This window comes from Cyprinodon tularosa, unplaced genomic scaffold (assembly GCF_016077235.1).
Source record: "Cyprinodon tularosa strain WSP-4 unplaced genomic scaffold, ASM1607723v1 ctg229, whole genome shotgun sequence".
Taxonomy (NCBI): Eukaryota; Metazoa; Chordata; class Actinopteri; order Cyprinodontiformes; family Cyprinodontidae; genus Cyprinodon; species Cyprinodon tularosa.
Genome location: NW_024038856.1, coordinates 215,862 through 243,605, shown reverse-complemented (window position 1 = coordinate 243,605; position 27,744 = coordinate 215,862). Strand labels below are relative to the sequence as shown.

The 27,744-nt window shown below is 44.6% G+C and overlaps 1 protein-coding gene across 1 annotated transcript; it reads left to right on the top strand.

Moving 5' to 3' along the window:
* The first annotated feature begins 13,361 nt into the window (after window positions 1-13,361).
* stard15 (StAR-related lipid transfer (START) domain containing 15) lies at window positions 13,362-27,429 on the top strand. Its single transcript, XM_038286637.1, has 6 exons — window positions 13,362-13,677; window positions 16,649-16,796; window positions 26,228-26,331; window positions 26,573-26,690; window positions 26,777-26,829; window positions 26,907-27,429. The coding sequence occupies exons 1-6, from the start codon at window positions 13,531-13,533 to the stop codon at window positions 27,120-27,122; spliced, it is 786 nt and encodes a 261-aa protein (XP_038142565.1). The 5' UTR covers window positions 13,362-13,530; the 3' UTR covers window positions 27,123-27,429.
* Window positions 27,430-27,744: the final 315 nt, after the last annotated feature.

The window sequence follows — 27,744 nt, the reverse complement described above, 5'->3', positions numbered from 1 at the left end:
AGAAAACACAATGGACCAACACCAGCAGATGACATGGCACCCCAAACCATCACTGACTGTGGAAACTTTACACTGGACTTCAAGCAACGTGGATGAAGTGCCTCTCTTCTTTTCCTCCAGACTCTGGGACCTTGATTTCCAAAGGAAATGCAAAATTTACTTTCATCAGAGAACATGACTTTGGACCACTCACCAGCAGTCCAGTCCTGTTTCTCTTTAGCCCAGGCAAGACGCTTCTGACGCTGTCTGTGGTTCAAGAGTGGCTTGACACAAGGAATGCGACAGCAGAAACCCATGTCTTTCATATGTCTGTGTGTGGTGGTTCTTGAAGCACTCACTCCAGCTGCAGTCCACTCTTTGTGAATCTCCCCCACATTTTTGAAGGGGTTTTGTTTCACAATCCTCTCCAGGGTGCGGTTATCTCTCTTGCTTGTACACTTTTTTCGACCACATCTTTTCCTTCCCTTCGCCTCTCTATTAATGTGCTTGGACACTGAGCTCTGTGAACAGCCAGCCTCTTTAGCGATGACCTTTTGTGTTGTTGCCCTCCTTGTGCAAGGTGTCGATGGTCGTCTTTTGGACAACTGTCAAGTCAGCAGTCTTCCCCATGATTGTGTAGCCTATAGAACTAGACTGAAAGACCATTTAAAGGCTTTTGCAGGTGGTTTGAGTTAATTAGCTGATTAGAGTGTGGCACCAGGGGCCATCAATTTTGAACCTTTTCACAATATTCTAATTTTCTGATATGATGAATTTGAGATTTTCATTTGTTGTCATTTGTAATCATCAAAATTAAACAAAATAAACATCTGAAATATATGAGTTTGTATGTAATGTATGAATATAATATACAAGTTTCACTTTTTAAATGGAATTACTGAAATCAATCTATTTTTTCATGATATTCTAATTTTATGATCAGCACCTGTACACTAGAGGAAGGTTGGAAAAGTCATGTCTCAGGATGTGATTGGGGTCCATTGCCAACTATTGCCAGACTGGGTATGATGGTGGTATTTATATAGCACCAATTCACAACACATGTCATCTCAAGGCACCTTACTAAATCAGTTCTTTAGATGCATTATGCAGACAGATTGGTCAAAGGTTTTCTATCTAAGGAAATCCACCATCATGTGTCCAGTCATTGAATTTGTAGAATTATTTTCTTCTTAATGAAAATGTAGCCATGTGCAAAGCCGCTTGCATTTTGTGAGAGACGCTGCAACAATCCCTCACACCAAGCATGTATGTAGCAATATTAAGAGGAAAATCTCCAATCTATCAGGAAGAAGCCTGCAGCAGAGCCAGACTCAACAGCCTTCTGCTGCGGTCATGCGGGGGTTTAGAAGACTGAGAGAAACACACAAAATAAACATAGAAGTGTTGATCCATAAATGTTCTCTGATAGAGAACATATTGGAAAAGTTGCTTCATAGGTGGCTCTGTCTAGGAAAGAAACATTTAGGCAAATGAGCTCTGAGCCAGTTCTCAAGCCAAAAGAATGAAAGTGTTAGTCACGTCTGTTTCAACTCACCTGAGTCAAATGGTAAGGGGATAAGCAGAACTCTGGAAAACTTAACTGCATGTTGAAGAGGTGAATCACCCATTTGATTCAGTTGTGGGAGCAAAGACGCACCTAAAACATGACGGACACTGAATCTTGGGGACCAGAATTGGGGAATTCTGCATTAAAGGGTTGTTTTAAAGAAAGTGAGGTCGATTCATTGTAGTTAAAGAATTAATCCTATTTCAGTCTGCTGCTTGCTGTTTTCACCACAAAATTTCCAGATGGGATCTGTAACCATACCTACCATCGCAGCAGGACCTAACCCCTGAAGGGGCTAGAAGGACGAACTGGTTCCTAATAAGCTCAGACCACAAACTCTAACAATTGTTTTTGGACAGAATCATGACTGTTGTAACTGTAACTAACTTTATGTTAGATTTTAACTAAACCTGTTAGTTTGATGAAATGGGTAGCTGACAAACTTTATATTTGGAATGGTTCCTACATCTCTAGTATTGCAATGCTCAAGCTGACTACACATTGGAGTAGCTCTGCTAGCTTAATTCTAATATTCTTTTTTAAAATAACTTTATTTCCTTCATTTGCGGATTCGATATTGAGCTGCTAAAATGAGCAACCATAGCAAGCACAGGATATTGGGTTTTTACACCCGGGGGCAACTTTTTAACATCCCAAAAACGAAAAGAGTAATTCAACTGATTCCACAAGTATCAGCTGAGTTGAAAAGAAGGCATTGAGGGCAAAGAGCAGGAGCAATGAGAAGAGAGATGAGGAAGTGTAAGTAATCTCTTCCATCGATCATTATAGACTGTGCGATCTTTAGTAAACAAGTTAGAAGAACTCCAAGTCCTTCACAGGATCCAGTCAGAATACTGGAATTACAATACTACGGGTTCTACCACAACAATCCCGCCCGCTTGATAATCGACCAATCACATTGACTTTATTCACTCGTGTAAAGTCGGAACTGCAACCGTTGGACCAGCCGCTTCCCTACGACTTTAATAAGACGTGGCTTAAGGATCACTCCTTCATGACTGCAAGGTCTCTTTGATGGTTTTCTGTCCATCCAAGCAGACATACAAGCTTGAGTACAATAAATTGTCTCATCCAGGACATGTTACTGTTAGGTTTTGTTTCTGCAGCCAAACATCAAACTGTTGGCAGTTAGTTTTTGTCTATATTAAACAGTTTTGGCAACTGTTTACATTCCACCTTCTGCTGTTACCCAAACTGCTTTTGTTGCTATGCTACAAACATAACAGCAAAACATATTTGTGCCAGTAACTAGTGATTTTAATCTTCCCTAACTTTCTGCCATACTTCCACTTTTCTAACCGTGTTTTAGAGGTTGTACCAGAGAAAAGAAGAGCTTGTACTTGTTTTATGCCAATTTCAACGTGTCATACATCTGTAATGTAAGATATCCTCTTAAAGCAGTTAAATTGGTGCAAGGGACCAATCAATCCAGTTTCTTTATTATCATGGGAACTTGATTTAGTATTATGTCTTCATTACAGGGACCAGGGCTTTTTTTACAGGAACACTGGCCCAATTTGGCCCTTGTCTAGAACTGCACATGCATAGAGACACACAAGAAACCAAACAATTTAATCAGAAACAAACCTATCAATTTAGAAAGATCACAAAAGAATAAAATAATAATAAAAAAATGGTCACAGATCGGAAGAACTTAAGATGTCTTCTCTTTGTCGGGTTCATAGTTGTTTCTGTTTAACATGGAATGATCTCGTCGTTGTCTTGTTTCTGCTGCTCCCGAACATAGAACCTGGAGATTCTGGTCCAGATTTGAAGAAGACAGGAAAGAGTTTTTCTAATATAAGGAATGGACTCTGCAAGGGCACCACATGGAAGGACTTACAGCCTGAGAAGCTGGTCACTTGAGCAGGCTGTGGATGCTGCTGGATTAATTCCGGGACCAAAACCAGATCAGAATAATTTAATTGCAGATTAGACTGGACTGAGATTGGTAGATTCTCATCAGATTCTGATTTCTGAAGAAAGGACTGCTCATCTAAAAGTTGTCCTGAATTGAAATATGAGTCTGTTTGGTCAATATGGATCAACAAACAAAATGTCCAGCTGCCAGTTGGGACACCTGCAGCAAGATTAGGCTGAAAAGAGATAAAGCTTGGAGCAGTTACCTGAAAGAAACTGCATGAAAAATAGCTGCTGACAGGAAATGACATCCATCACCCACACAGTTGCTCATACAGTATGTTCTGGTTAAAATCACTATGAATTGGTTTCCAGTTACAGCTTCCTCTGCAGCAGAATGAGGAGCTGCAGCAGCATCAGACTGAACTAGATATGCTGCTTCTTGTGCAAATGTGTTGGACACAGAGCTGCTTTGTGTTCGTGATCAGACTTCCAGATGTTCTCAGAGGTCAAGGATCAGGAGAGGGAGGGAACACATGCATGCAGCTGATTCCTTCAGAGACATAACTTGGATACTTAGAAGTATATAACAGGAAGAAATGTAGGACTGGTTGGGTGTTTAAAAAGATGAGAAAATGTGCTTAACCATTCACTATTTCATCTAACACAAGCTCCAATCCAGAAGGCACCAGAGGACCAGAAAAAAAAAAAGATAATAAAAAATAAATTAATCAGCTGAAGGTAAAAAAAAAACCTAAAAAAAAAAACAGGAAAAAACTCAAACATGTTCAATCCTGATAAAAAAAACTTATAATACCAAAAAAACATAGAGCATAAATTCTGAAAATCCTGACAGATTAAGTTCTTCATTTTAAATCTTGATGATTTAGCAGAAAACGTGAAATATGCTGTGCTCTTCATTTCTAGGTTGAGACATTTCCTTCCACTGTTAGATAGATCATACTAAATTCAGTTTATTTATATAGCACTACGTTTTTCAGCGTCAATTCAAACAAATCAGACTGGGGTTAAAAGCTTTTTATTAGGAAACCTAGCTGAAAAAACCTATTCGTCTTGGATGAGCATCAGTGGACAGTCGCTTGAATTGTGTCTCTGATATTACAGCACTCCCTCATACTGAGCATCTATGTTGGTATAGTTGGGAGAAAAACTCACTTTTAACAGGAAGAAACTTGTAGCAGAACCTGAACCAGAACCAGGCTCAGGATGACTGTCCTCTGCTGCAGTTGCATCATATTAATACAAGAAGTGATCATTCTGAGGAAAATCATCCTGATTTCTGAGCTGTGTTAGAGCTCTGCGGGACAAATGGTAAAAATCTGCTCTGCTTCTAAAATGTTTAAAGTCCTGAAAAGCAGCCCTAAATGTACAGAAATGTTGGTAGCACAGCCCACAAACAGTTCTAAGATCCGGCATATATGAGTGAAAACCTGTATATATGGATGAAAACCTGTATCTGTCAAGGCTCAGAACAGTGAACCCAGTATTCGAACATAGACGTAAGAAAAGGTTTAACCACATCAAAAGTAGGGTAGATTCTCATAGAGCGAGGAAGCTGGAGGCAGACGTCCACCGCAATCTCCACTTTAGCAATAGAGATTAACCGGGGGTGCCAGCTTCCTGCTCTCCACCCTCACGGGCGGGTCTTTGGTGGAGAGCCAAACCTTCTGTCTGTACTCAGGTGCCGGAACTCTCCGGCGGTTAGCAGCCTTGGCTTGGCAAACTGAAGCACTGCTGATAGCACTCCTTGCCCTTCTCCAGGCTCGCCTGCACCTAAGAGCAGATAACCGGACGACAGAACTTTAGAATCCTTTCCGTGGATGGTGGCTGAAACAAAAAAACAACATAGAAAGGAGAGAGCCCTGTAGTGCTAGAAGGACCAGAGTTAATGGCATGTTCGATCCAGGAAATTGGGCTGGCTCTCCTAGTGGGATCAGATTCACACAAAATGTGTAACCTGGTTTCAGTCTCCTGATTGGCCCTTTCTGTTTTACCGTCCAACTGGGGGTGGAAACCCAACAACAGGCTGACAGAGATCCCAAACAAAGCGCAGAATTCTTTTCAGGACTTGGACACAAACTGGGCACCTCTGTCGGAGACTATGTCCGCCGGGAGAACATGGAGACAGAACATCTCACAAGCGAGGATTTCCTCCATTTCTTTAGCGCATGGGAGTTAGGGCACTGGAAACAAATGGACCATTTTAGAAAACCTGTCAATGACAGTAAGGATGATGGTGTTGAGAAACAGTTCCAGGTTCGGTAAACACGCAGAATCCAGCAGGAGTCTTGTTGGGAGCTGGAGAAGTTCCACCTTTCTCCAGCAGAGTCCGCCGTGGATCCTTCTGAGTGAACCTCCTGCACAGCTGCAGCCCATCAGATCATCAGAGGATCCACTATATAAGCTGTCTTCAGACCTTGCCTCAACGCCGCAGTGTTTATCCAGTTGGTCAGCGCCTAAGCCTAGTCTCTCTGTGAATCTTTGTGACTTTGAATCCAGCCTGGATTCTAACCCTTGTCTCTGTCTTCCAGGAAACCAGTTTCTCCTCAGTGGAGCTCAGGAAGAGCTAACCTGCCGAGCCGACCCTCCGAGCCAAACCTGAAGAACCTCAGTGAACTCTCATGCAGCTCAGGACTAAGAGCTGGAAAACCCAAGGCCAAGGTCTACTCAGAACTAGATGTAAGACGCTGAAGCAGCTAGCGGACTCTGCTGATAAACTCCTCTCCAGATCCAACAGTGACCCTCTCAAAGTTTCCTACAAGAACCCTCAAGGTACAATCAGTAACAATCAAGAAAGCAAGCTCCAGAATGCAACGCTAACTGAACTGTCTCTCACGCAGACTCCGGTGAACCAGTCTCCCGGCCCGAACCAGAACCAGTCAATCAGTGTGCTTGTGCTTAAATAAACCTTTTGAACTTTTACTCCAGTGTCCGTCTAGTGGTGTTCTGCATATTTGGGTCACCTCTAGTGTACCCATCATGACAGAACACTGCGGCCAAACTCAAGGCCCAGCAGAACATCTCCGTCAACTATTGGAGGAGCGGGAAGCCCAAATCCACAGGCAGGTCCAAACTCTCAGTGAGTTAAACACCCGCATTGAATTTCAAGATCATGTTGTCCAAAACTTCACTAGCCGTTTCAACAACGCTAATGCTGCACCGGCACCTCAACCATTTCCGGGTCCTGTTCTCCCTCCGAGGTCACAGGTAGTGACGTCATCCGAGTTCCGCCCAAGACTACCAGAAAGATTTTCTGGTAATATGAAAGATTGCAAAGGATTTTTGTTTCATTGTCGTTTAATTTTTCTGAACTCCCCTGACAGTTTTCCCACGGATTATAAAAAGATAACATTTATTCTTTCTCAGTTAACTGGAAGAGCCTTGGAGTGGGCTCAGGCGAGATTTGCTTCCGATGAAAGCCTAAATTGCCTTTATTCTGACTTCATTTCTGAATTCTCCCAGGTATTCAATCAAGAAACAGATCAAACTATTGACTCTCGAGCTCTTTTCAGCCTAAAGCAGGGAAATTCTTCTGTGGCTGAATTTTCCATCAACTTCCGGGTTAAAGCAGCAGCTTCCGGATGGAACCAAAACGCTCTGAAAGGGGCTTATTTTATGGCATTAAATGAGCATATTAAGGATAAGCTCGCAACTCTCGACGAACCAGCTACCCTCGAAGAATTGATTCGTTTGTCGATCAAATTGGATAATAGAATCCGCGCTAGAAACGGTTCCAAATCAAGAAGTCAGGGGACACTTTCCCCTGCCTCACATAACGTGACTGTTTGTCCTTCCCCCACAGAACAGTTGCCCATTCTGTCCTCTCATTCTGGTGAAAGAGATGTCGAACCCATGCAGGTGGGACACACCAGGCTCACCCCTGAGGAAAGACAAAGACGTTTTCTGAGTAAACTATGCCTCTACTGTGGTGAGAGTGGACACTTCATCGCTGCCTGCCCAGCTAAATCAAAAGCCAGGGCCCGCCAGAGGATCTGAGGAGTCTGGCGGGCCAAATTAACACTAAGAAATCTCCTCGACTGTTGCTCCCAGCCACATTGTTTTGTGCTAACCAAAGTCTCTCTTTTTCTGCATTCATCGATTCAGGCTGTGAATGAAATTTAATTGATTCGAACCTCGTTCAACCACTTCAGATTGAAACTATTCCTCTGACTCAATCTCTCAGTGTTTCTGCCATTGACGGGAAAAAGCTCCACCAAGTTACCCATCAAACTCAACCCCTCCAGCTACTTCTTTCAGGTAACCACCGAGAGACAATAACATTTTTTGTTTTTCCTTCCGCATGGTCTCCCTTGGTGCTTGGTTTCGAATGGTTGGAGAAGCATAACCCACACATAAATTGGACTGATCGTCACCTGGAATCATGGTCTACTACATGCCATGAGACATGCCTCCGTCCGGCTGCCCCCTCGGTGGGGCCTCCTAGTGGTGGGGGGGAGATGGACTCTCCTGACCTTTCTTCCGTTCCTCCCGAGTACCATGACCTGGCTCCTGTCTTCAGTAAGGTCAGTGCTACGTCCCTACCTCCACATAGACCATATGACTGCGCCATTGAGCTACTACCTGGAGCTCCACTACCTAGCAGCAGGTTGTACAACATCTCCAAACCCGAACGAGAGACCATGGAGAAGTACATAAATGAATCCTTAGCTGCTGGAATAATCCGCCCCTCTTCCTCTCCATTGGGCGCCGGGTTCTTCTTTGTTGGTAAGAAAGACGGTTCCCTGAGACCTTGTATTGATTATCGAGGTTTGAACCAAATCACAATAAAGAATAAGTACCCACTTCCTCTTCTCGCCTCAGCATTCGAACCTGTACAAGGGGCTACAGTTTTCACTAAACTGGACTTAAGGAATGCCTATCATCTTCTTAGGATTCGAGATGGAGATGAATGGAAAACAGCCTTCAAAACTCCCTTGGGTCAATTTGAATATCTAGTGATGCCTTTTGGTTTAACTAACGCCCCAGCCTGTTTCCAAGCCCTCGTGAACGATGTCTTCAGAGACTTCTTAAATGTGTTTGTGTTCGTCTATATAGACGACATACTTATTTACTCAAGGAACCTTTCTGAACATAAAAGACATGTCCGCCTTGTGTTACAGAGACTACTGGAGAACAAGCTGTTCGTTAAAGCAGAGAAGTGCGAATTTCACCAGTCTTCAGTCACCTTTTTGGGGTTTGTGCTCGAGGGCGGCCAGGTAAAACCATCTGAGGACAAGATAAAGGCTGTGTTGGAATGGCCAGTTCCAGAGAACCGAAAACAGTTACAGAGATTTCTGGGCTTTGCAAACTTTTATCGTCGGTTCATCAGGAACTGTAGCCAGACTGCCCTTCCCTTAACTTCTCTGACTTCTGTCAAACGCACTTTTCAGTGGACTCCCGAGGCACAATCTGCATTTGAAAAATTGAAATCTCTATTTTCCAGAGCCCCAGTGTTAATACAGCCTGACCCTGCTAAACAGTTTATCCTCGAGGTGGACGCTTCAGATTCAGGTGTTGGAGCGGTCCTATCCCAGAGACTTGATTCGGATCTAAAGATCCATCCATGCACCTTTTTCTCCCGTAGACTTTCATCCGCAGAGCAGAACTACGATGTGGGAGACCGTGAGCTGTTGGCTATCAAATTGGCGCTGGAGGAATGGAGACATTGGCTGGAGGGAGCTGAGCATCCGGTTCTTGTATGGACAGATCACAAGAACCTGGCTTACATCCAGTCAACCAAGCAAGCCAATCCCCGTCAATCCAGGTGGTCCATCTTTTTCTCACGGTTTAACCTCATAATTTCCTACAGACCCGGATCCAAGAATGTGAAACCAGATTCTCTCTCTCGTCTTTACTCCGTCGATCATCCTGAGACACCTGAACCTATCCTCCCGGCTTCCTGCACTGTGGGAGTGTTAAACTGGGAGATCACTGACCTAATCAACTCCGCCCTGGCTACAGAGCCCGATCCAGGTAACGGTCCAGCTAACCGAACCTATGTGCCTTCTTCTGTCAGGTCCCGTCTCATCCAATGGATGCATGCTTCCAAGTTTTCTGCACATCCGGGGGTCAGTAGAACCGTCGCCCTAATCTCAAGACGCTTCTGGTGGCCAACCCTCCATAGAGATGTCAAGGAGTATGTGTTGGCTTGCTCCACATGTGCCCGAAATAAAGCCTCACATCAGCCTCCCTCTGGCCTGCTACAGCCACTTCCGGTTCCCTCGCGCCCGTGGTCTCATATAGCGATTGACTTCGTCACGGCCTCCCCGTTTCTCGAGGTATATCAACTATCCTCACCATTGTTGACCGTTTTTCGAAGGCTTGCCATCTCATCCCCCTTAGGAAACTTCCCACGGCCTTCCAAACAGCCCAGCTCCTTGTTAAGCACGTCTTCCGCTTACATGGCATCCCCCAGTAGATCCTCTCGGATCGAGGCCCTCAGTTCATATCTCAGGTTTGGAAGGCATTTTGCTCTGCACTCGGTTGTAAACCCTCTCTGACATCTGGTTACCATCCTCAATCCAACGGACAAACAGAGAGGATGAACCAGCAGCTAGAATCAACCCTTCGTTGCCTCACATCCAACAACCCAGTCGACTGGAGCCAATATCTTACATGGATCGAATACGCACACAACTCTCTCAAATCAACTTCTACGGGACAATCTCCATTTCAGGTCAGTCTGGGCTATCAACCTCCACTTTTTCCCGCAGACGAAAGTGAAATCTCGGTCCAGTCTGTCAATCAGCACATCAGACGCTGCCAGAAGATTTGGAGAGAGACCACTACTACCCTCAACCGATCTTCTGAAACAACAAACGCTTTGCAGATTCCAGGAGACGTCCCGCCCCCGAGTACTCTGAAGGCCAGGAGGTATGGCTGTCCACTCGAGACATTCCCCTCAAGGGGATGTCTCGAAAACTTTCGCCTAAATTTATAGGTCCCTACAAGATCTCTCGAGTCATCAGTCCATCTGCCGTCCGTCTCCAACTGCCTCAGTCTTTCCGGATTCACCCAACCTTCCATGTTTCTCAAGTTAAACCTGTCATCTCGAGTTCTCTGTGCCCACCGTCCGACTCCCCACCACCCGCCCTGGAGGTCGATGGTCATCCCGCCTTCACCGTTCGACGCATCGTGGACTCCCGTCGACGAGGTCGCGGCTGGCAGTACCTCGTCGACTGGGAGGGCTACGGACCAGAGGATCGCCAGTGGGTTCCGGGCTCGTACATCCTCGACCCTGCCCTTATCGAGGAGTACGAGCGTTCCTGCCCTTCGACCTCTTCCGGACCGCCAAGGGGCGGTCGTTGAGGGGGGGGTACTGTTGGGAGCTGGAGAAGTTCCACCTTTTTCCAGCAGAGTCCGCCGTGGATCCTTCTGAGTGAACCTCCTGCACAGCTGCAGCCCATCAGATCATCAGAGGATCCACTATATAAGCTGTCTTCAGACCTTGCCTCAACGCCGCAGTGTTTATCCAGTTGGTCAGCGCCTAAGCCTAGTCTCTCTGTGAATCTTTGTGACTTTGAATCCAGCCTGGATTCTAACCCTTGTCTCTGTCTTCCAGGAAACCAGTTTCTCCTCAGTGGAGCTCAGGAAGTGCTAACCTGCCGAGCCGACCCTCCGAGCCAAACCTGAAGAACCTCAGTGAACTCTCATGCAGCTCAGGACTAAGAGCTGGAAAACCCAAGGCCCAGGATCTACTCAGAACTAGATGTAAGACGCTGAAGCAGCTAGCCGACTCTGCTGATAAACTCCTCTCCAGATCCAACAGTGACCCTCTCAAAGTTTCCTACAAGAACCCTCAAGGTACAATCAGTAACAATCAAGAAAGCAAGCTCCAGAATGCATCGCTAACTGAACTGTCTCTCACGCAGACTCCGGTGAACCAGTCTCCAGGCCCGAACCAGAACCAGTCAATCAGTGTGCTTGTGCTTAAATAAACTTGTTGAACTTTTACTCCAGTGTCCGTCTAGTGGTGTTCTGCATATTTGGGTCACCTCTAGTGTACCCATCATGACAAGTCTGAAGACAGGTCAGGCAAACAGATCAGAACGGGAACAGGCAGGCTCAGAAGACTCTCACCAAGGGCTTAAATAATCAGGTACCGATGACTGGAAGAAGGCAGGTTAAATAGAGGCTGGAGCAGGAGAAACAGATGAGCAGTAATGTGAAACTGGGCGGAAGTAGGCATTTGAATGAAATGAGTGATCAAGCTTGTCATCAGTGCCAAAATCATGACAGTATTGCTCATATTTTTATAGTAATACATTTTTGCGTTCATTTTTATTTTCCTATTAATATTTTTATTTATTTAGCTTTACATAACAATTATACAAGAAACAAGTGAATGCCAGCGGTATATGAGGACATTAGACAGGAGAACTCAAATGCAGTACATCATTGCAAAAGGGTTGAAAACAAAAACAAATGAATACATTAAAAACTTTTAAATAGCTCAACAATATATTTGGTTTTAACTGCTTTTTGGTTTTCAAGCACCTTTATTGCAATGTTGTTTTGTTTACATTCTTTTTGCACTCCAAATTAAATTGGGTCTTCAATACAAAGGGAATGTCATTGTTTACCTAACAGCTGATTGGCTGCTGGGTTGAGTGTTTTCTAGGATTCAGATCAATCCTGAAAGCTAGCCTGCCTCAGAGCAGGTTTGCGGTTCATAGTATGTTGCTATGGTGACTAGCCTCACTAAGAACTAATCCAGCTTCATGGTACCAGAAGGTCTAGGGTTAAACCAGAAGTCGTCTCACTAACCCGGTGATCTTGCTTCGTGGTACAGGCCTCGGCTTCGTGGTACAGACCTCTGATCTATATGACACCATCCATGGTGCCAATTAGACAACAGGTGTAAGTTACTGAGGCTTTCAGGTGAAATTGGAATTTGAAGATTATGGCAAATGGGCTGTGTCTTTTTGGCACTTGGAGAACGTTCTGTTGGATCTGAGAAGGATCCACAATTTAATTCTCTGACTGTTTTGGGTTCTGTTTAGATTCAGTTAACTGAGGGTCAGTGAGATATTGCTGACATGGAAAACATGTAAATAACAATAAATCTTCCCCAGTATTATTAAACCCCACACCTCAACTGTTAATTTAATACTGACTTCAGGCCATTATTTTAAAAATTGCAGCTCTACCAAGTCTACCTGAATTGCATTTTTAATTAAAGAACAAACTTTTCTGATGGATCTATCAGAAAACACATGGAGCTGCTAGGAGGCTAACCTGACAGCAGGCGACATCTGTGACTCTGATGATGTCATCCAGAATCTTCCCTCCTCTGAGGTTGAGATATGAGACAGAGGGAGGCGGAGCTCTCTTGGCTGCAGCTCAGGTGGTTCAATTTACAAACAGCACCTGAAAGCACCTCATAGATCCTTCTCATGCAAGATGAGTTACTTGGAACCAATATCAGTGACTTTGATTGACCAATTAATTGATTGGTTTTTGCTGTAAACAAGTGAAATCAGAGTAATGGCAGTTCTGTATTATCTAGTTCAAAGAGCTACAGCTCAGTTAGAACCAGGTTTAAATCAGTCCTGATTTAAACCTGTTTACCGAACCTGGAACTGTTTCTCAACACCATCATCCTTACTGTCGTTGACAGTTTTTCTAAGATGGTCCATTTGTTTCCGCTGCCCGAACTCCCATGTGTTTAAAGGTGGATTAGACTACATTTTCCATTTCATTAATCTCTAAAACGACAGATTTTCCTCTCCAGGATCTGCTTCTGAGACCAAACTGGTTATTAAGGGTCTGGTGGTCGAGAGACCTTGTTTAAGATTCTTTGGTACCCGGCGCTTTAGGAAGAGATCTGTTCTATAGCAGAGTGAGAGCTCTAGCTTGTTAGACCTATCTGTGCAGAAGGAGGTGGATAAAAGCTGCAGCATTACCTGCTGCATCCCAGACTCAAACCTGGACCCACTGCTTAGGTTGTTCTATAAGTAGTTCCAAAGTCCAGTTCTCCTCAGATCCCTGCTAGGACCACCTCAGCAAGCTCCTCAGATCTCCTCCTCCGCTCTGGTTCTGCTTGGAGCTCCAGAACCAGGCGGTTTGAATGATCTGAGATGCCGGTACGGATCCCGGACGACTCAGACTTCTCCTCTTTTAAGGACCAGTGTCTGAGTCCAGATGGATGGAACAGCCGGTACAACAAGGGAGGAGTGACAGTTTGGTGTCGGGAGGAGGACCGCAGCTCGGTCCAGAAGATCAAGGTGAGTCACCTGAAGATCTTCACAATAAAATCTTTAGAAACATTTCACTCTAATCTACAAGTTTATCCAGAAGAATATTTACTTGAAAGAACTTTCCTACTGGTTCTGTTGTGTCTGTCTGTGTGGGGTTTTGCGGAGTAGGTGCAGCAGAACTGGACAAAATCAGTTGGTTCTTCTTGAACTTGAATCCATCTGATGATGATGATGATTTGATTGAACTTGCTGCATATGTATGTTCCTATAGAGCTGGGTTCTACTGGGTTTCCTTTTTTTCAAGATCATCTGCTTACCAGGAAACATCAATGTTGGAGCTAAATTGGAAAAGGAAGCTGGGGATAAAATGAGAGGAATGACATCATCGGTAACTGAGTGACGGATGGAAACACCTCGAACCGGACCTGAAACCTGATCTGGAGCTTCTGGTACCAGGGAAAACCCAGTCCAGTTTCCAGTTGGTTGTTTTTTTTCTGAAGCAGTTAGACTTTTTTTTTTTGCCCGTTTCAGTCAAGCAGACTGTTGTTTCTATTTTCAGCTGATCTTCCAGAACCCCAGTTATGAGGATCTGCTGTGTTTGAACTCAAACATTAAAGCAGTGCTGTTTCCATGGTAACAGGACATGTTTGATATATATGCAGGTATCCCTGCTGTCGATACACTGTGGATAGTGTAATCACTGTCTACATCCAGGGGATCGTTCAGGAAGCCTAAGAGCTTCCTGTCTTACTGCTGGTTCTGGGAAAGTTCATCATCTTCACGGATCTAAGTCACAGCTCTGGACCTGCAGATCCGTCTGCTTCTCCTTGAGCATCTATGTAGTGCAGCTCTATGTGGAGAGGTCAGGACTTCCTTTAATCTGTTTTTCCTGACTGAGAAGATGTTCGATTATAGAGGTCTTGCTACAGAGCTCAAGCTGTTAGATTTCCTGATGGAGAAACTGGTTTCGGAAGTTCATGCTAAGGGAGCATTTAAGATATTTTGTGTTCTTTTTTGTTCTACCTTAATTTATCATTTTATGATAAATTTTTAATTTTTATGTTTAATAGTGATTATAAACCACATCCTAACAGATAATACCACAATTCTTAACACAAGAATTCTTCCTAACCCTCTGTATTGTATAGTTAGAAATTACCTGAGACCTGCTGAACCCGGTGTTGTAAACACCTGAGTAATCTGCAGCAGCTGACTGATGAACGAACAAAGATCCGAAGCTCGGGACATCCTGAATGATTGATGCCGCCGCTGAGCTCTGCTGATTGAGTTACACAGATCTGATGACCGCCGCTCAGCCGAGCCTGACGTTCCTGGAAGATTACAGGCTGGAAAAGTTGACGTCCTGCAGATATCAGCCGCCGCCCATGGTGTCCGGTAGCATGTGAGGAAGAGGAGGCTGAAGGCATGGAGGAGACCATGATGCTTTTAAAGGCCCAGTTATCACTCCCATCTTCATCACCGTAGGGGTATTTAGGTTATCAGTATGCCCTCTGAGATGTTACAGTTTTTAGATGGACCTTGAGTTTAGTTTTATCTTCATTTGACGACATCACCTGCATTATGTCCTTTCTTCCCTCCTCTGGATAAGGACCAGTGTTGCAGTCAATGATCTCCAACAGGGGGCGCTCTTACTATAATTTTTCTTCTTTTTTTTCCATTTCACCCCAAAGCTCTGCATTGGAATGCTTTCAGCCTCCGATTAGTTTTTTCTGATCCTTCTCTGGAAGAAATGTTCAAAAGTTGAGCTCAGGTTAGTTCTGCTGTGAGAGAACTTCCTTGAGGATTCATCCATGGATAGAACTCCATTATTCCATCTGAAATCCTGCTTGGCGTCTGTTCGGTGTCCTCCAATGAGATGCATTAACACTTTACAAAGTGAGAATAGGGCAGGAACAGATTTCTGGATTATAAAGAACATCAAAGTGAGAGATTCAGAGAAGGAGCTTCAGGACATCTAATATGTTTCTATAGAAGGGAGCCACATGCTGCCTACAGTGCAGAGCTTGATCAACATTGACAGCAGGTTACTGTGAGTGCATCTGAGCTTTGTAAATGAAAGGTGTTAAAGTTGTTTAGTATCCCTGGTTTTCATATCAGACAAATTGATTCTCCTTCTGATTGAAACATCTGGATGTAAAAAATCTGAGAGCTACTGTGATCTTTATTTTATTTTTTATCTGGTGCTGAAAGTGAAGCGTCATTATTCAATGATTACCTCTGGTTGCGTCCTCTCCAAGGGGTGGGCTTCCTTCCATTCTGCTCTCTAACAGAGATAAAGACTTGGATCAATATTTCCAATATTGAACGACTCTTTCCAGTCATTCAGGAGCAGTTTGGAGATTATCTGTGGGTTCCTAGCTTTACTGAACACTGGCTCCCAGGGCTGAAGTTAGAACAAGCTGAAAGTTTAAAACATTAAGATTTTTGACCCATGTTCAGGAAACCTTATCTGAATCCGACTGAGAACCTGTGGTTGGCTCCTAATAATGTTTTTTATCTGGAGTTACAGGGACTCACTATCTAGTTTTGGGTGTTTCTGTAGATTCCTTTATTTTTGTTGATGTTTAGTTTCTTCTCTCCCTGACCTTATTAATGCTGAGTGATTCCATCTCTGGACTTCCATCTGAGCCAGATCACCTGACACCATCTGATCTGCTGGCCTGCCTCTGAGCAAGGCAGCGTTTCTGTGTCTCTATGGGAAAGTTGATCTTTAGCCTTCACTTTCCTGCAGAACCGAACCACATCACAATGTTTCAGATGACCCAGCTGCTGGTCACATAACTGGAAAGGGGTGGAGGAGCCACCTGGTGGATGGGAGGAGTAGTCTACAAGAAGTTTGTTTTCCATCTAACTGATGATGGTTCTACTTCTGGATCACTCTGAAGAACTGGAGCTGGTGTTATTCCCCAACAGAAGGTTTGGGACTGTAGATTTCCGGATCTTCATTAAAAGTCATTCTTTTCTGTCTGTGTTCCAGATGAGGATTGTGTGCAAAGACGTGACGGCAGAGACGCTGTACGACGTCCTCCATGACACAAGCTACCGTAAAAAGTGGGACACCAACATGATCGACACATACGACATTGGAAGACTCACGGTCAACACAGATGTGGGATATTACTCCTGTCAGTACCAATGCACCCACTCTATGCTCATCCGAGAGGCCTCAGCAGCCTGTAGGAATCTGTTCATCCTTCCTTCAGATCCAGTAGAGCTTTGATTTAAAGCAATAGGGGGTTCAGTCATAGACCAACTCATATTAGAACCAGTCAGACATAATTACAGTGTGACTTGAAACCGAGGCCAGCCCTGACATTCAAGTAATCCAATTAGAGGAAAGTCTCATCCTGGTTGTTTGTTAAATTAACTTAAAAAAAGGAACAACTGGCTTAAGTAGAGATGCCTTTCAAATTGAGCCAAAGTGGAAGTATGTCAGTGTTCTTCTTAATAAATGTTATCTAAATAGTGGTGGCAGTAAGAAATTAGCTAGGAAGAAAAAGCCAGTTGGTTTCTAACGCCAATTCAGTTAGCATAACTCACTAGCTGATCCGTCCCGGAAGCACGATCTGTAGCATCAGCGCATCCGCAACCAGATATACATCCGGGTCTAATCATATTTGACGGACCATTCTGAGCATGTCCGATGATGACGTTACAAAAGCAGTTTAACAGATATGTAAAAAGCAGCAAAATTATAAAACATTATTTAAAGATGTGTATTAGCATTATTTAATGAGTCAAGGGCAGAAATAAATAATTTTAGTACCATAATTACATGAATTTGGGAACTGTGATGTATGCGGAAATTAGCTGATGGTACTGATCATGCTTCCGGGATGGATTGGGTAGTGACAATAGGGACCTTCTGACGTTCTCAGCCACCGTAAGCTGTAACACGGGGCCCACAATTGTTTGCATTATGACCGAAAGGCACAGCTCACCTCACAGAGTTTAGCAAAAACATATTATTTCTTCATATTACTCTTTATGAAACTTGCTAATGAACTCACCTTTGTATGGTTTGGGGTTTATAACGGGGAGCTACAGTAGTTCTCTGTATTTAGACTTAGACAACATTTATTGTAATTTTTTATACACAGTGTATAAGAATTTTAGTTTTGTACAGCTTTCAGACAGTAAATGAGCAGCAGCTTAGCAGTGAAATGAACATTTTCTTTTCATAAAGTGCAGCGATGATCAAATTTAAACAGTGTGGGAGAAAAATCATGGTGAAATAAGGAAGTTCAGAGCATTTCAAGACAAATATATATGGTACAAAATAATATGGAGTATTTTAGTTTGGTGTTATCAGTGTGATGCACTGTGTGATGCAGTCTGTGACCTGATTTAGAGTTTTTTTTTTTTTACAGTTCAGCAGACTGATGGCAGTAGGGAAAAAGCTGTTACATTACCTGCTGTTCCTGCATTGAATGCTGTGAAGCCTCTTTCCCGAGGGCAGCAGGGAAAACAGCCCATGGTGGGGGTGTGAGGGGTCATCGATGATATTACAGACTCAGAACACGCAGCGCTGGGAAACTTTCTGTTTTTGTAGTTCTTTTCCTGAAGGCTGTAGTCCCAACTTGATCAGCATTATTAATCTGAATGCTCATTGCATAATGATGTTTGTGAACCTGAGCTTGTCTAGATTCTGTTGGGAGCTGGAGGAGTTCCACCTTTCTCCAGCAGAGTCCGCCGTGGATCCTTCTGAGGGAGCCTCCTGCACAGCTGCAGCCCATCAAGATCATCAGAGGATCCACTATATAAGCTGTCTTCAGACCTTGCCTCAACGCCGCAGTGTTGATCCAGTTGGTCAGCGCCTAAGCCTAGATTCTCTGAGAAACCTTTGACTTTGAATCCAGCCTGGATTCTAACGGTTGTCTCTGTCTTCCAGGAAACCAGTGTCTCCTTCGTGAAGCTCAGGAAGAGCTAACCTGCCGAGCCGACCCTCTGAGCCAAACCTGAAGAATCATAGAGAACTTCCATGCAGCTCAGGACAAAGAGCTGGAAACCCCTAAGCCAAGGTCTGTTCATTCTAAGACATGAGACGCTGAAGCAGCAAGCGGACTCTGCTGATGAACTCCTCTCCAGATCCAACAGTGACTCTCCCAAAGCTAACCACAAGAACCCTCAAGGTACAATCAGTTATCTTCAAGAAAATCAAGCTGCAGCTTGCAACGCTAACTGAACTGTCTCTCACGCAGACTCCGGTGAACCAGTGTCCAGGCCCAAGCCAGAACCAGTACATTCTGTGTGTTTATACTCAAATAAACCTTTTGAACTTTTATTCTTGTGTCCGTCAGTGGTGTTCTGCATACTTGGGTCGCTCTTAGAGAACCCATCATGACAGAACACTGCGGCCAAACTCAAGGCCCAGCAGATCACCTCACTCGTCGATTGGAGGAGCAGGATGCCCAAATTCAAGGACAAACCCAAACGCTCCGTGAGTTATACCGCCTGGTTGATACTCATAACCATATGCTACAGAGTTATGCTAATTATTTGAACCGCGCTAATGCTGCACCAGCACCTCAACCATTTCCGGGTGCAGTTCCACCTCCGAGGTCACCAGCAGTGACGTCATCAGAGTTCCGCCCAGGTCTTCCAGAAAGATTTTCTGGTAACATGAAAGATTGCAAAGGATTTTTATTTCAGTGTCGTTTGATTTTTCAGAACTCTCCAGGCAGTTTTTCCACAGATTACAAGAAAATAACCTTCATCCTTTCTCAGCTAACAGGAAGAGCCTTGGAATGGGCTCAGGCAAGATTTGCCACCAACGATAGCCCTAACTGCAATTACTCAGACTTCCTCTCTGAATTTACTCAGGTATTCAACCAAGAGACTGATCAAACTATTGACTCTCGAGCTCTTTTCAATCTTAAACAGGGAAATTCTTCCGTGGCTGAATTCTCCATCAACTTCCGGGTTAAAGCGGCAGCTTCCGGATGGAACCAAAGCGCCCTGAAGGGAGCCTTTTTCATGGCTTTAAATGAACACATTAAGGATGAGCTTGCAACCCTCGACGAACCAGCTACCCTCGAAGATTTAATTCGCCTTACCATTAGATTGGACAATAGAATCCGTGCCAGAAACAGTTCTAAAAAGCAGTGGACACTTTCTCCTGCCTCACATAACATGACTGTTTGTTCTTCCTCTACAGAGCAGCTGCCCATTCAGAGACCTAAGTCCCAGTCTCTACCGCTGCCCATTCAGGCCTCTCATTCGGGTGAAAGATATGTCGAACCCATGCAGGTGGGACACACGAGGCTCACCCCAGAGGAGAGACAAAGACGTTTTCTAAGCAAATTATGCATATACTGTGGTGAGAGTGGACACTTCATCGCTTCCTGCCCGGCTAAATCAAAAGCCTGGGCCCGCCAGAGGATCTGAGGAGTCTGGCGGGCCAAATTAACACTAAGAAATCTCCTCGACTGTTACTTCCTGCCACGTTGTTTTGTGCTAACCAAAGCCTTTCTTTTTCTGCATTCATCGACTCAGGCTGTGAACGGAACTTAATCGATTCTAACCTCGTCCAACAACTCCAAATTGAAACCATTCCTCTGACTCAGCCTCTTAGTGTTTCTGCTATTGACGGAAAGAGACTTCACCAAGTTACCCATCAAACTCAGCCCCTCGAGCTACTTCTGTCAGGTAACCACCGAGAAACAATAACATTTTTTGTTTTTCCTTCTGCATGTTCCCCTCTGGTGCTTGGTTTCGAGTGGTTGGAGAAACATAATCCTCACATTAATTGGACAGAGCGTCACCTGGAATCATGGTCCATCTCATGCCACGAAACATGCCTCCGTTCAGCTGCCCCCTTGGTGGGGTCTCCTAGAGGTGGGGGGGAGATGGACTCTCCTGACCTTTCTTCTGTTCCTTCCGAGTACCATGACCTAGCTCCTGTCTTCAGTAAGGTCAGTGCGACGTCCCTACCTCCACACAGGCCATATGACTGCGCCATTGAACTTTTACCTGGCGCACCACTACCTAGCAGCAGGTTGTATAATATCTCCAAGCCTGAAAGAGAAACCATGGAAAAATACATTAATGAATCATTAGCTGCAGGAATAATCCGCCCTTCTTCCTCTCCTTTGGGCGCCGGATTCTTCTTCGTTGGAAAGAAAGACGGCTCTCTGAGACCATGTATTGATAACCGAGGTTTGAACCAGATCACAATAAAGAACAAATACCCACTTCCTCTACTCGCCTCTGCATTCGAGCCTGTTCAAGGAGCCACAGTTTTCTCTAAATTGGATTTAAGGAACGCATATCATCTTCTTAGGATCCGAGAAGGAGATTAATGGAAAACAGCCTTCAAGACTCCATTGGGCCAATTTGAGTATTTGGTAATGCCTTTTGGTCTAACTAACGCTCCAGCATGCTTCCAGGCCCTCGTAAATGATGTTCTCAGAGACTTTTTAAATGTGTTTGTCTTCGTTTACATTGACGAGATACTCATTTACTCCAAGAACCTCGATGAACATAAGAAACATGTCCGCCTTGTGTTACAGAGACTGCTGGAGAACAAGCTGTTCGTAAAGGCCGAGAAGTGCGAATTTCACCAGTCTTCAGTCACCTTTTTGGGGTTTGTGCTCGAGGGCGGCCAGGTAAAACCATCTGAGGACAAGATAAAGGCAGTTTTAGACTGGCCAGTTCCAGAGAACCGCAAGCAGCTGCAGAGATTTCTAGGCTTTGCTAACTTTTATCGTCGTTTCATCAGGAACTATAGCCAGACCGCCCTTCCATTAACTTCTCTGACTTCTGTCAAACGCATTTTTCAGTGGACTCCTGAGGCGCAGGCTGCTTTTGATAAATTAAAATCTTTATTTTCCAGAGCACCAGTACTTATGCAGCCTGACCCTGCTAAACAGTTTATTCTTGAGGTGGATGCTTCAGATTCTAGAGTTGGAGCAGTCCTTTCCCAGAGACTTGATACGGATCAAAAGATCCACCCTTGTGCATTCTTCTCCCGTAGACTTTCTTCCGCCGAGCAGAATTACGATGTGGGAGACCGAGAGTTGTTGGCCATCAAGCTAGCATTGGAGGAATGGAGACATTGGCTGGAGGGAGCTGAGCATCCGGTTCTTGTTTGGACTGACCACAAGAGCCTAGCCTACATCCAGTCAACCAAGCAAGCCAATCCTCGCCAATCCAGGTGGTCCATTTTCTTCTCACGGTTTAACCTCATCATCTCCTACAGACCCGGATCCAAGAATGTCAAACCCGATTCTCTCTCTCGTCTTTACTCCGTCGATCATCCCGAGACACCTGAACCTGTCCTTCCGGCTTCCTGTACAGTGGGTGTTGTTAACTGGGAGATCACTGACCTGATCAACTCCGCCCTGGCTACTGAACCTGATCCAGGTAACGGTCCAACAAATCGAACCTATGTACCATCTTCCATCAGGTCCCGTCTCATCCAATGGATGCATGCCGCCAAGTTTTCTGCTCATCCAGGGGTCAGCAGAACAATTGCTTTAATCTCAAGACGCTTCTGGTGGCCCACCCTCCATAGAGATGTCAAGGAGTATGTGTTGGCCTGCTCCACATGTGCCCGTAATAAGGCCTCACACCAACCTCCTTCTGGTCTGCTTCAGCCGCTTCCAGTGCCCTCGCGCCCTTGGTCCCATATCGCCATTGACTTTGTCACCGGCCTCCCAGTTTCTCGAGGTATGTCCACCATTTTCACCATTATAGACCGTTTTTCGAAGGCCTGCCATCTTATACCCCTTAGGAAACTTCCCACGGCCTTCCAGACAGCCCAGCTCCTCATCAAACATGTATTCCGGTTATACGGCATTCCCCAAGAGATCCTCTCGGACCGAGGTCCTCAGTTCATTTCCCAGGTTTGGAAGGCTTTCTGTTCTGCTCTCGGCTGTAAACCCTCTCTGACCTCTGGTTACCATCCTCAATCAAACGGACAAACAGAGAGGATGAACCAGCAGCTGGAATCAACCCTTCGTTGTCTCACCTCTACCAATCCCGTGGACTGGAGCCAATTTCTCCCCTGGATAGAATACGCGCACAACTCCCTCAGATCTGCTTCCACTGGTCAATCTCCCTTCCAGGTTAGTCTCCGCTATCAACCACCACTTTTCCCCGCAGAGGAGAGAGAGATTTCGGTCCAGTCAGTTAACCAACACATCCGCCGCTGTCAGAAAATCTGGAGAGAAACCATCGCCACCCTCAACAGATCTTCAGAGACCAACAAACGCTTCGCCGACTCCAGGAGACGTCCCGCCCCCGAGTACACTGAGGGCCAAGAGGTATGGCTGTCCACGCGGGACATTCCCCTTAAGGGGATGTCCCGAAAACTCTCGCCCAGATTCATAGGCCCCTACAAGATCTCCCGAGTCATCAGCCCATCTGCCGTCCGTCTCCAACTGCCTCAGTCTCTCCGGATTCATCCAACCTTCCACGTGTCACAAGTCAAACCTGTCGTCTCTAGTTCCCTGTGCCCACCTTCCGACTCCCCACCACCCGCCCTGGAGGTCGATGGTCATCCAGCCTTCACAGTTCGACGCATCGTGGACTCCCGTCGACGAGGTCGTGGATGGCAGTACCTCGTCGACTGGGAGGGCTACGGACCGGAGGATCGCCAGTGGGTTCCGGGCTCGTACATCCTCAATCCTGCCCTTATCGAGGAGTACGAGCGTTCCTGCCCTTCGACCTCTTCCGGACCGCCAAGGGGCGGTCGTTGAGGGGGGGGTACTGTTGGGAGCTGGAGAAGTTCCACCTTTCTCCAGCAGAGTCCGCCGTGGATCCTTCTGAGGGAGCCTCCTGCACAGCTGCAGCCCATCAAGATCATCAGAGGATCCACTATATAAGCTGTCTTCAGACCTTGCCTCAACGCTGCAGTGTTTATCCAGTTGGTCAGCGCCTAAGCCTAGATTCTCTGAGAAACCTTTGACTTTGAATCCAGCCTGGATTCTAACCGTTGTCTCTGTCTTCCAGGAAACCAGTGTCTCCTTCGTGAAGCTCAGGAAGAGCTAACCTGCCGAGCCGACCCTCTGAGCCAAACCTGAAGAATCATAGAGAACTTCCATGCAGCTCAGGACAAAGAGCTGGAAACCCCTAAGCCAAGGTCTGTTCATTCTAAGACGTGAGACGCTGAAGCAGCAAGCGGACTCTGCTGATGAACTCCTCTCCAGATCCAACAGTGATTTTCCCAAAGCTAACCACAAGAACCCTCAAGGTACAATCAGTTATCTTCAAGAAAATCAAGCTGCAGCTTGCAACGCTAACTGAACTGTCTCTCACGCAGACTCCGGTGAACCAGTGTCCAGGCCCAAGCCAGAACCAGTACATTCTGTGTGTTTATACTCAAATAAACCTTTTGAACTTTTATTCTTGTGTCCGTCAGTGGTGTTCTGCATACTTGGGTCGCTCTTAGAGAACCCATCATGACAGATTCATAAAAGCAGTAGCTCCTATTCTACCCTGAATAGAGTTCTCACTGTTGAAGCTGTCAAATGTGAAGGGGAAAAAGGAACAGGAGAGGGCAGCAACTTTGTGAGGTACTTGGACTGAGCCATTATGTCTCTACGTGTACTCTGTGTGATACGTCCTTATAAACACAGCTTGACGTTTTAAGCTGTATAATGGAGACCTACTGCTGGTCACTACATTTGTATAACTTTGTTGTTTATTCTTTTTCTAAAAGCTATAGTAGCCAGCGGCAGAAAAAGTATCCAACAGTAGTACTTTAGTAAAAGCATTGATAATCTTAATCTTACTTAACTACAAGTAAAAGTTACTTGGTCAAACATCTACTCAAGTTAAAGTATTGAAGTATCACTTTTTAAAATACTTGAGTCTTTAAAATTACATACATTTAAAAGTAAAAAGTAAAATACATTTTTCTAATATCAGTACATTTCTGTCTAATTTTCAAAGAAATAAAAAAAAAACTTGTAACTTTCAGAAACTACGTGATGTATTGATCAAGCATAGAAAATGGCTTAAAAAATAAGGAAAAATATTCTGATTATTATTTCTTATTTAAAAACAAACCAAAAGGAAAACAGGAGTGTCTTAATCCTCCCAATACATTCACTGTGAAATAGAGGTTTGAGGTTTTCATCTATGACCACAAAGAAACCACTTCTCTGATTTAAGAACTCATCCTACTGCACAACTTGGTCACATGGAAACAACTAAATCCTTAATAAAATGTATAAACTACAAATAATATCTGCCCCGAGTTTTTACATTTGTGGAATGTTATGCAAATCTCTAAAACAGTGGTGTCATAATTCAGTCCCAAGGACTGCCATCTTCTTTGTTGAAACTGCAACAGTGGATTACAAAACTAAGTTGAGCCTAAAGGAACAAGTAACTAGCAGCTTCCTCGAAATAGATTGGAGTAGAATGTACAATATTCAATTTTGAAATGTAGTGGAGTGAAAGTTAAAAGTACCACCCCCAAAAAAAATATCAAAGTAAAGTCAAGATAATCAAAAAAGTACTTAAGTACAGTAATCAAGCAAATATACTTTCTTACTTTCCACCACTGGGAGTAGCATCATCTGTGTGCTTTACTTACATGTTACAATGTCTGTAAAGTTGTAGGTTGTCTGTATTCAGCACAGCATTCCCTTCCTACCTGCATAGTATTCTTACTGTTAATATCCTGAAGGGTGAATGGATAGTAGCTAGGAACAGGAGCTAGGAAATACAATTAGATATTTGAAAGCAGCCATTCAGGCTTCTTTTAAATAACTGCTATGCTGCTGCTCCCTGCTGGACAATATATCTGTAGATTACTTTATTCAGCTTCAAGATGTCTGTTTATCAATCTAGTATTTGGTTTGTGACATAAAAGCACCTGATTTTTGTAGAGATGATGCTCAAACTTGAAAAGAAAATGGAGAAAAACAGATTCTGTTTTGATTTATTTTTGCACGATGAAGACGTTTTATTTTCAAAGCTGTGAGTCAGTAAACTGGTCTCAGGTCAACAACACATTTGGGAACAATGTGGCCATCAACTCATCCTGGAGTTCCCACAATCTGGGTCTCCCTTGAGTGTGACAGGCAACCTGAGTTGATGTTGAGTGAGGGCTACAAAGAATACCTGAAGAAAGTAAAGGAGTATCTTAAGGATTAACAGAGGAAAAAACATCCCTCCCTGCCTGTGTGTAGTGTTGGAGAGGAGCATCTCACTTGAAGTGAGGATATTCCCAAGTGTTGGAGGGAGCATCATAAGGATCTCCTTAGTCTAGTTGCTATGTCTGCCATGAGAGAGTCTGAGCTCCTGTTAGATGGTGGGGCCACCACCTTGGTAGAAGTTGATAAACAGTTAGGAGCTCCTTGCTGCCAGGGCTGAATGAGTTCTGTTCAAGATGAACGGGAGAATTTTTAGGTTTTTTCCCTCTTGGAGCTACTGATGTGGTAGATTGTTGGTTTGTCCTTTTTAAGTCATTGAGAGCCTATGAGCGCGTCCTTTGGATTTTGGACGGTGGGGGGGCAGAAGATGACTGAATGTTGAAAACATCAATGTGAGCTGAATGAATCATTTCCTTTTATTTATTTCCCCCCCTGGCATCTCTCTGAAGGGAAATGCCCGACTCCTTTGAAGAACAGAGATTTTGTGACGATGAGGTCTTGGCTTCCTCTTGGCAGCGACTACATGATCATCAACTACTCCGTCAAACATTCGGTCAGTGTCTTCTGCTGCTGCTGCTGTTGATGATGGGTCCACTTACAGAGAGATCAGTTCTTTCAGCCCACTTCCTTTTCTCTGTAGAATTCGGAAACATCTTTAAAACCCTTTTAATACTGCAGATAGATTTCATTTTTTTGATGTTTTTTTAAGTCTGACAGCTGCTGCTGTTGTTGTAGAAATAAAGACGGAAAGTCACCCTTTAAAGGTAAAACTCCCTGTCTGTTCATCTCCATAGCAACATCCTCCTAAGAAAGACTACGTCCGAGCCGTGTCTCTGCTGACGGGCTACCTGATCCAATCCAATAGTGCCACCAGCTCCACCCTCTACTATCTCACTCAGGTGGACCCTCGAGGTGAGACAGCAGATCTTTATTCTATTGAAGTTTAGATTCAGAGCTCTGTCCTCTGAGAGTTAATCCTGCCCCCTGGTCCTCTGCAGGCTCTTTACCAAAATGGGTCGTTAACAGAGTTTCTCAGTTCGTGGCGCCGAAGGTAAAAGTCTGAGTTCCTCCCACAGAGTCTTTATCTGTTCCCTGTCAAACATTGTCTGTCCATCTCTGTCCTTCCAGGCCATGAGGAAAATCTACAAGGCGTCCCTGAAGTACCCGGACTGGAAGCGGAAACACAACCCTACCCTGAAGCCGTGGATGTATCCGGAGCAAAACACGCTGCCCTCCATCAGCCCGGCTGATCTAACGCTGCAGCGAGCCGACTCTTTGGAGAACATAGATGAGAGTGGCGTAAGCGAAGAAAAGGCTCAGAACAGCGAGGACGAGGAGACCTAGACTTTCCTCAGACTCTAACCAGGACTGACCTCTTACTTGCTGGAAATGTTTCCCACCGACAGTGAATGGCTCACAATCCTTCAATTTCTGTCACTGTAATCCTCCTGGACTTCATATTGACCCTGAGATCCTGTGTCCACACAATGACCTCTGACTGTCTAAAACCTGTTCTCAGCCTAACCAAAGGCTGTGCAGGCCGTTCTAACATTGTCTCAACCCTTTTCAGAGACTTTCCTTATATTGTTCACAAATGGCTTTCTTGAAATTGTCAAATGAAGGACCTCTGACTACCCAAATGCTCTTCACACTGTCTGTTCACCATATACAGACTGACTAACGGCGTCCACAGCTTATATAAAGATTGTTTACAGATTTTCCTCTATGGTCTTAAAGGTTCAGTATCATGCTTTTTTAAGCCCTCTATAGGGACCTATAGGCAAATAAACCATTAAATGTTCCATTTGGCCGTATTTATTTGGCATAAAATATTAGTGCTGCTGCTTTGTATAACCATTGGCCGGTCTAAACGGGCCAACGGGGATCAGAACCCCTGCAAAACTGGGCCCCTGGCCCATGTACTGATGACCAAATCAATGTGTTATTATGATATGTGCTGGCACAG